The sequence below is a fragment of the Myxocyprinus asiaticus genome, chromosome 16 (assembly GCF_019703515.2).
Source record: "Myxocyprinus asiaticus isolate MX2 ecotype Aquarium Trade chromosome 16, UBuf_Myxa_2, whole genome shotgun sequence".
NCBI lineage: Eukaryota > Metazoa > Chordata > Actinopteri > Cypriniformes > Catostomidae > Myxocyprinus > Myxocyprinus asiaticus.
The window spans coordinates 15,088,548-15,098,820 of NC_059359.1; the positions used below are offsets into that span (position 1 = coordinate 15,088,548).

At 38.5% G+C, this 10,273-nt stretch overlaps 1 protein-coding gene across 1 annotated transcript; it reads right to left on the reverse strand.

Annotated features, from left to right (window-relative positions):
* Positions 1-7,074: 7,074 nt before the first annotated feature.
* On the reverse strand, positions 7,075-9,719 carry LOC127454331 (cbp/p300-interacting transactivator 3-like). The gene is made up of 2 exons (XM_051721452.1): positions 9,534-9,719; positions 7,075-8,517 (listed from the first exon to the last, which is right to left on the reverse strand). Exon 2 carries the CDS (start codon positions 8,500-8,502, stop codon positions 7,762-7,764), a length of 741 nt encoding a protein of 246 aa, XP_051577412.1. The 5' UTR covers positions 8,503-8,517; positions 9,534-9,719; the 3' UTR covers positions 7,075-7,761.
* Between the last annotated feature and the right edge of the window lie 554 nt (positions 9,720-10,273).

Sequence of the window (10,273 nt, forward strand, 5' to 3'; positions counted from 1 at the left end):
TAAGGGTGAACCCACCAGTAGTTCTAAGTCAGTGGTTCTCAAACTGTGGTATACGGATGCATGCAAATGACTCTGGAAATGTACCATACTTAATTATAAAATATACATTTTAACTTTTTTTCCCCTATGTTATAGTTCTAAATTATGATCTATTTAACAGTTTAACGCTTAACTGTATGGGTGTTTTGCCAAACATTATTGCATACTCAGGTTTTTAGAGACCCGGCACGTACAGTATATCTATCACAAATGGGTCTACAAAATGCCCAGATAGAGTCAACTCTTCAAGACATTGACATTTTTTTATTTCTTTTTTTGCAATTTTGCCATTTATTTATTTATTTTTGTTACATTATTCAGAAGAGAAAGGTTGAGGAAAACTAAAGAGGTGTGGGCCTAACTCCAAAAAATGGATGAGGTAGAGGGGGTGTAATGAGGTTCCGGGTCACTAAAGACCCCAGGTATGCATTAAAGCGTTAATATACTGTATCTTTGTGCATCAGGTCAGGTCCACACTAATCCATTTCCTAATGTCAGCGTTTTATAAAGTATGTCATAATATATTAGTATTTTCAAAAGTCTCCATTTGCAGTTGATGAAAATGCTGATCCAGTGTGCATGAGAAGTGCAAACGTACCGAAATCAATGCATTTTCAAAGGAAAATGTATAAGTGTGGACATGGCCTCAGGATATTTAACAATTAGGAATACAATACTTTGGAAAATGATGTTAGGAAACTGAATGCATATACTGTACATATATGCACTTATTTACTCGTCAATTCAAGATGAGAATAGATAAGATGTTGAACAGTTTTCTCAAGTTCCTTGAGTCTGTGCACCATAATTTTTGGCCACATCTAAACTAATCAGTTTTTATTTTCCAATGTATGTGGCGATAGAGAGCTTTTTCGAATATGAAGACACCATTCCAGTGTGGATGAGAGACATAAGCGTAGCGAAATCAATGCGTTTTCAAATAAAAACGTATTCGTTTGGATGTGGCCTTGGGATACTTGGAAAACTATGACATTAGGAAACTGAAAACTGAGTTTTTAAACATAAACGGATTAGTGTGAATGTGGCCTGAGACTAATGCATAGCCCATGTGTTTATTCGGCAATGCGAGCTGCTTTCGAGTGTTCTCAAGCTGTGTGTGTCTGCGCACCACAATTTTAGGCCACATCCACACTAATCTATTTTTGTTAGAAATTTTTTTTTCAGATTCCTAATGTCATAGTTTCCCAAGTATCCTATGGCCACATCCACACTAATTTTACATTTTATTTGAAAACATATTGATTTCGCTATGCCTACACCACTCATCAACATTTGAATGGTGTCTTCAGTTTACAAAACATTCTCGTTAGAAAACGTCGTCGTTTTCCAAAGTATGAAGTAATGGAGAGCGTTTTCGAAACGTTCCTTTGTCAGTTGAAGAAAATGCTGTGGGAGTGTAGTGAGAGGCATAAATGTATCAAAATTAGTAACGGATTAGTGTGGATTTGGCCATAGTCCTCGTTAATCAACACCAAAGGTGAGAAATAATTCTGTTTGCTCTCAAAGTATGTGACCAGCATCTAGATACTCAATTTCCTGAAGTTGGGCTTAAAGAGTAACCTGCTTTTGACCCAGAAACCCAGTATTTAGGGAAACCCAGTATTTAGGTTACTGGATGATACTTAGAGGTTCTGATTTTATCAAAGGTGGCACTCGGGCTGAAAAGTTTAAGAACTGAAGTATGAAAAATCTAGCTCTAAGTAGCCATGTTTGTGCAGGGCTAATGTAAGGTCTAGCTAAAGCTCATCCAGTGGTCCAAATAGGGTTGTTGACAGTCAGGCGATAAGAGCAGGAAGTGCAGTCCATCACAATCAGTTTCTTGCATATGTTCATGCATGAAAGGTCAGCAGGGGGCAAAACCCCTTCAAATCAGACAAATCATGTTTTTATTTGAAAAACATCAGAAGGGAAAACATGTTGATGCATGCCCCACCCATGCCTGAATATGCATGATTTCTTTCTCATCCTGTATTTCTCTCTCTAATATGGTAATCTGAAGCTTCAAATGGTAACATTTAAACCCACAATTTTTCCTCCATGCCTGCTCTTTATGTTCATATCAAGGTTTTAAAGAAATGTTTTTCCATAGGATTCTAAGATCACCAGCTGTGTAGTCTACTTTAAAAATACCATGTGCACCCAAGAGCACCTTTTTGGAAGAGTATCATTTTTAAAATAAAGATCCCAAAAAGGGCTTTACAGCCCTGATGCTTAGAGAAACTTTAAAGTTCTCCTAATTTTTCGACTTTTGCACTAGGCTATATTTCAAATCTTCTAAAAGCCTTACAATAGCTTTGTGTGAAGACCCGACTGAAATTTAAATCTTTAATCACTGAAATTTCCCCTCTCAAATCTCAGTCACGCTTTTGGACAATTCAAAACATTCAGGCACGTCACTTCGCAATCAGTCAAGAGAAATGCAAGAACCAAAGACGTTTAACTTCATTAGCTACTTTTCCACTATCAGGCCAGTGTGAGCCAGGGCTATCAACTGGCCAGCCGGGGCCAGTAGCCTTGGACCTCAAGCCGCAAGACCAAAATCAATCTGTGTTCCCACCATCGGGTCAACAGACCTGCAGCGATGCCCTAAAACCGCCCTTAACAGGGTGCCCTAGTGCCATCATCACACACCCCACCCTTTTCACAAGCAAGAGGGAAGCTCAGACTGAGTTTACAAATGTTAATCATTTGTGAACATTAGCTAGCTAGCAAGATAAGCGTTGACAACTCACCGACTGTATCTGCCATGGTGTCCCGAGTTGTCTCTCCATTAACAGCGGGATGATGTCCCAGCACACCATCCATGATCTTGAACCATGGAAATTCTTTCTTTGAGCATTGCTTTGTCCTTACGCGTGTTTTATACGTATTTTTATACTGTATCTGACATTTTTTTATTTTCCCGAACCTGTACAATTGTGTGCTGGATACACAACCTAGCAAGTTTGCCGAAACTCCTCCTTTGACATTCACCCCACCTCAATCCCCAGTTGGCCTTGTTTGGCCCAAGGGTAATGGCGGGCCAAAGTCCATTGGCCTTTGGCCCTGAGAAAGCACTGAGAAGGCACGATGAAGACCCGGAAGTGAAAGTGGGAACGAACTGGTCCTGGAACGCACTAACACACCCTCATTAGGCCCGGTAATGGAAACACGGCTATTGATATCAAACCTGGAGTTCACATCTTGATGCGCCATGTTTGATTGTGCATATGCGCAAATGAGATTTGAGAGCTACAGTGAAAGGGAATATTTTCAGTCAATAACAACTTACATTCTGGTCTTTTCCTCACACAAAACTCTTGTATGGCTTCAGAAGATTTAAAACATAGCTTGTTGTATGGAACACTTTTGTGGTACTTTTTTGTTCACTGGACATTTAGTCATTTGACAAAACAACTAGTAAGTTTATTTTGATTTGTTTTACCTATTAAATTAATTCTTAATATTGTATTTAGTCAGATACTACATACCATTTAAAACATCAACTCACTACACTGGTTCATTAAATGTTCTTACAGTAGATCAAATATATAACTTTGAATGAGTAATATTCATTTCTTGAAATGAACTTGAATTAGTAAACACATCAGCCACAAACTGTTGTCAGGAAGCTGTTTGAGATAGAGAAATTGCTCAGTGTATGATATGCAGTAAGAGGGGTGGTGTCAGGGATACTTCAGGACTCCTAGGTAAAACCCCACACAGAATTTCCCAGACAACAGTTTTTGTACTTTTTAAACAAGAATTTTCTTAACCTAGTAATTTGCTCATTCTAGTGATCCTAAGGTTGTTCAGATTGACAATTCAGAAAGCACACACAGAGAGAACAGTAGGTGTGTGTGTGTTTAGAGATTATTGTGGGTGGCCTCTGAAAGAGAGACAGCAAAAAACAGTCAACAGTAAATGTCTTCTGTCACACCCTTTTAAGCATATGTCTAGTCTGGTTCCTCGGAGGATTTACACCAAGAGTTCTGCAAAGAGAAAAACTTAATGCAAAAATAATGCAGTTAGTAAATCTAAAATACTAACAAAGACTTATACACTGCAAAAAAACAATTATTATTAAGTATTTATCATTCATTAAAGTCTCATTCATTAAACAAGGTAAATTCAGGCTACTTGAGAAGAATTGCACAATATATCAACTCTTGAATTAGAAAAGAATATCTTGAATTAAGTAATTTAAATTACACAATTGGCAAATTTACTCTCGATTAAGCACAAATCTAACAAAATTTAGTAAGCAACAAAAAAAAAAAAAAAAAAAATACACAAGAATTTGCCAATGAGCTAAGTAACTTAACTCAAGATTAAAACTTAATTCAAGACATACTCTATGAAAACAATCTTATCTTATTCAATTTTGCTTCTCAAGTATATTAATCATATTTAATTAAATAAGTTTTATATATTAATTAAATTAAATGTTTATTTTTTTACTTGAAAATATAATAGTTCCATTGCTTTGTTCTCTGTGCAACACATTCAGACTGAAAGTAATAATTGGTCACACCCAGTTCCTATCTACCACACGGCCAATGGATCAGCTATCTTAGGTCTGGTCGAGGACACCCAGAGATATTACATGGCATACTGTTCTTTTCCACACAATAGTTGAACATTTCATTAACTTAGTAACCACACTCCTATCCTCTCCCTGTTATACACACCTATATTTATCTGCTATTTGAGAGTTTTAAATTGCCAAGTACAAGAAAACAGTTGAATTCCCCAGAGAATTCAACTGTGTGCAACACACTTCTCTTTTGAGCTGTCTTGACTTGTTTACATCTAATCAACAGCATGGATGTAGAACCCATGCAACAGTACATCATCTGCACATTTAATTTAAAAATACCTTTTATTGCTCAAAATAAACTGAATTTACAAACACAGAAAACCCTGCTGTTTCCTTGAAAGATCTTGAGTCAGAATAATCAATCAATAAAGGTGTTAAGATATTGTTGAATCCTTACTTCTTTAGTGTAACCACACCTCCAATTTGACCACAAACACAACATTAAGCTTCACATTTTGCTGGTCAAAGGGCCAGGACTGCCACCAAGGGTTCACATCAAGATATATAGTGATAGCCAGCGTTCCCAGACTTTTTGACTAATGAATTTCCAGAGCTTTTCCATGACCTTTCCTTTTGCTCATGTCTACTGGATACAGATTTTATCATTTTTATTTATTTCTTTAAAAGATTACTGGATTCCCATTTCTATGTCAGGTAATAATCTTTTAATACATTTCAAAGGTTACACTTGTTAGTGTGCAAACATCTCCAAACATTTCCACAACCGTGGGAACCCTGGATGGCCTATCAAAATCTCCTAATTGCTGAAAAGGACAACAGTGCCAACTCAAAAACAGTCAGAGACTAAAAACAGGGTGGTTTTTTAAAATACACTGGTGGCACCAACATTTAAGTACACTGATGGTGCCATCTAGTGCATTCCTGGTACCGGAACATCCTCTGATATTTACAGATAGTACTATATATTATAATTAGGTTTATTTTGATTGTTTAGAGAGCTCTGGAATCAGATAGGACTCAAACACCAAAAGTGTGTCACTGAGTAACCTCAACTGACTTCTTTTGAGCCCTTCCTCCACTGAGGAGGAACAGGAAGTGACAGTGGAGCGTTAATGGCACGTCACTGCAATCTTCACCCTTCCCCCTACCCAAGAACCCCCCTCACCACAGCATGTCTGTAAATGGACAACACTTTGTCCTCAGTTCCCAGGACAAAAACTGCAGGCTCAGGGTTCACGTAAACCCTTGTAACGTCAAGGTAAGCACAGATTAACCTGGATAGTTTCCATTACCTCCCCTGTACACACACCTTTATTACATTCGTATCTATGCAAAAGGTCTGCAGGGTGGCATGTTATATACCCAATACCTAATAAATGCAATCAAAACTGGGAACAACATTTTTTTTTTTATTACCAAGAAAGGTCTTACATGGAACCTTAGGTGCAAGTTTTAACAGATACTCAGAACTTGGTTTCTTTGCGGAGTCCATCGACAACAGCTTTTTATGGGAGACAGTGTCCTTTTTTCCATCATAGCAGCTTATCCATATTTCATTTTTAATGAAGGTTAATACTAAATATTTCATGGAAATTACAGTGGAGGAATTCTGTACATAATCTTTTGTGAATTCCTAAGTGCTATTATTTGCATTCGGAGAAGTTGGGAATATTTGAGGAATCATTTTCTCTTGCTTTTTACAGTACCTCTGACCCCAGTTTAGCTGGGATATATGAAAAGAATTTCACTGTTTGTGTTCAAATGTATAATGTGTGACAAAAAATAAGTTTCTTAAAAGGCTTCTCTACCTTCTCAAAGAATAACATTCCTAAAACTGCATTTTTGCATGGCTCGTTCATGTAGGCAATCGCTACGGTTTCATGGTGAAATTAACACTACAGGTGCTAAAACAAAGACTTCACACCTTTACAAATATCACCAGTAATACGGCAGATTATCGGTTCAAACACTTTTTGCCCGTTCCTCACACACTGCATCTAAACTCATTTACTGTAATGCGTGAGTTGCAATACATTTAAACCTTTGCATTACATAACCAGCTACATTTAAAAGCTTGTTCAAAATGCAATTAAATTGCACGGTAGCTCAACAGAGCGTTGCACTTGCGTTGAAAGGATCATGGTTCGAGTCCTGAAGAGCGTGCAAGTCGATCCTCAAGCCAGAATCATAGAAGCACCACAAAATGAAGTGGTTACGTCAGCAATTTTGTTTTTCCATCTCACATTTGCTTTTTATGACACTATCCTTTGTCTATTTAAAACGCCATAACATTATCCTAAGAAAAAAAAAATTGTTTGGGAGGACATTTAACTCGCTTTTAGCCCCACCTAGTGGGCATTCACCTTGGAACTGCTGCAATACGTATAATTAACCACGCAATATCATTTTGCAAAAATGTTGACGGTCACAATTTTCATGAGATCTTTTTCCATTTCCACAAATATGATCAGAGATTGATAAAAAATTAGACCAGAGTTAAAACCTGGCCATCTTTATTAACAACTCACATGGGGGAAAAAAATAGACAAATAAATAAAAGCAACTTGATTTAAGGCAATTCTAAAGCTTAGACACACAGTTGTAATGAGACAGGCATTTACCACTATAGTATGCAAGCAGCCATTGGGATACTAGAACTTGGTAAATGCCATCCAACAAAACAGACTTGCAGTTTTGGGTCACACAGCCTTTGGATGGACTTAAAGTTCTGGGTCTACACTATCAGTAACCAGAACACAAGAGATATAGTAATCCCATTCTAAAACATAACTTGGCCATAAACCACTTTATTTTATGTAATTGCTGCTTGTTTGATCTATGTTAATACATCTGATAAAGCAATAAATAAATACGTTTTTAAATGTAAAACTGCACTGAAGACAAATAGGGGTTCAGTGTCTTTACATTGCACTGCTATCACGGTTCTGAAATGTTGTTACATTCATCCACGGAACTGCTCAATGTTCCAGCTAGAATCAGAACTGTAGTCCTGACAGGAGTTTGATCACCCCTTGCTGTGAACAAACCTCTCACTGTTCACCTCTTCTCTTGGTGACAGCCTTCACAAAAATAAACCACAAGCGAGTAACTTCACTCTCTTGTTGCCCATTTCGCCTCCAAAGCATCCATATGTTCCAGTCTCAGCAGCTAACAGTACTTGGCTGCTGTTTGCTCACAAAGTCAGAGATAAAGTCAAACTCGTTCTGTCCCAAGAAGAGTTCAGGAAGTTCCTGCACCCTGTCCAGTCCAAGTTCCATGACCAGTGCAGTCAAAACATCTTCGTCGACCAAATCTGCATCCATGCCATTGAGACTTAGAGCAGGTCCTGCCATATGCTGCATGTTGGTCAACTGAGCCTGATTCATGCGGAACTGCCCCCCGTTTCCCATGTGGTTGCCGTTCATGTGTGCCAACGGATGTCCATGGTATGGAGTGTTGAGTTTCTGAAGGTGCATGCTAGCCATAAGCTGCTGGGACGTGAGACCCCCGCTCATGTACTGTTGCTGGGGTGGAGGTTGTTGCTGTTGCACTTGGTGCATGTGATGGTGCTGTTGGTGTTGCTGAACGTGATGTTGTTGTGGCTGACCCTGGTTGTTGTACATCATGTTAGCCGACTGCATTTGATGGTGACCCATTTGTCCACTTATCTGTCCATTCATAGGTCCCACCATGTTGGTCCGCTGGCGCATGGTGGCCTCCATGTTTCCCTGGGGCCCTGTGCCATAGTGCATCATCTGTCCATTGGGCATCGCTCTGAGGCCAGGCTGGGGCGCATGCTGCTGGGGGCCTGCCTGCAGACCTCCGTTCATGCCCATCCGGTAGCCATGCAGACCCCCGTTTCCCTGGCCGTGGTTCATGGGCATCATCATGTGCTCTGCCATATAATCTTCCTTCACCTTTTCAAAGGAGAAATTAGGTTAGATGTAGAATTGGACTGAAGGTAACAGCAAAGGAAATGTAAGTCAAGACATGCATATAAAGTGGGTTGTTTCACTCTCAACCAATCAAGTACATAGAGTTGAAGTGGAGTTTATTTATTTTTTTAAAGAAGTCAATAGAATATAAACACAGAAGATATGAAGTGTGAACAAAGTAGTCTTGTTAACTCAAACTACAGAGTAACCTTGCTCAATGATAACACAGCTACAAAATTGATGGCTTAAAAAAAAATATATATATATAAATAAATAAATCTACCCAGCTGTTTGAACATTCAGTGTTTAGGTGGTAAACCAGGAACTAACAAATTACCAATTTCTGCCCTAACTAGACAGACATGAGGAGTGTTTATACCCTCCAGCCCTGTCCCAGCCAACCTGACTGCCTGCTCAACCCACTACAACCTCTTCAGATTCAATGATGTACATCCAAACAACATTTTGTAAGGTTAAGTATTATTATTGTGTCTCACACCTCACACATACTGCCATACCCCAATATATTTCCAACTAAAATATATCAAGTATTAAATACAGTTGAAATACTAGACCATTATCTAACCAACTATGAAGATAACAGAATATGCACATGAATTAAAAAACTCAATTGCAATCAAGGCAAAAATAAATAAAGTGCATTTAGTTAATTTTATAAGTCTCTACTTAAAAACACTGAAAATGAAAGAATGCACGATTTCTAGACAAAGTCACCGTGCAGAGAAACAAACAATGGATCTGCCACCCCGAGCCCTAAAACACAGGCTGCGTCTCAAAGCCAAGCGAGCTGCCTACTTAGAAAGCATTTTTTGGGGATTCACAGGCGCTTTCCAAGTCCAAAATGCCGCAATCGCCTTCGATGTCCAACAATGCAACATGGGCTTGTGAAGCCCCAAAATGCTGTCTAGATAGGCAGCGCACTACGGTTTGAGACACATCCACTGAGTTTCTCAAAAGCATTCATAAAATCTTCTTACCCCGTGTCCAGTACTAACACAGCTCAATGACTCCGCCGCAGCAGGACAAATGAGCTTTATTTGGGCAAAACCTCTGAAGAATTAGAATTTATATTCCGAGAGATGACGCTTCATACTCCAGCGGGGTCACCGCACAAAAGAAACGCTGCTCGAAATCTTCAAACGAATGTGTGTATTTTCTGGGTCAACTGCGAGTTTATATACATGAGAAAAGAGAGGTGGAGCTATCGTTCACTAGCTATCCTTTGTTGCCATTGGCCCTGCTTCTTACAGTTTTTCACAATTGCTAAGACACATTTCTTGAAACGTTCATCCATTTCCTCACAACCATAAACACAAAACCAAATCTTCAAACTACATTCACAAAATCCCTGACACTTTTGGCCAAAACCAAAAAATGCTCTCGGATCATAAACACAGCCAGTCAAATTGTTAACACTACTGAGCAACCATTAGACACTACACCAAAAAATTAAAACGCTGTGTTCAGACCATTGTACAGAAATAATGATTTATTGTGCATAAGGTCATTTGTGTTTTGCATTCTAAATTGCCAAGTGCATAAAAACAAATATGAGACACATTTTATTGTTTTCACAATAAATATTTACAGCATTGTATACAGCAAGTGGCAACTACAGTAGTGCACATTCAGAATATAGCACGTATGAAAAAAAAAAATTCAGTACTGCAAAAGGCCTAAGGAAAAAGAAAAATGAATGAATGAAAAGCAGACTACA

Bases quoted from the DNA above. Each gene is read 5' to 3' on its own strand.
- LOC127454331 (XM_051721452.1), bottom strand. From the start codon at position 8,502: ATGGCAGAGCACATGATGATGCCCATGAACCACGGCCAGGGAAACGGG.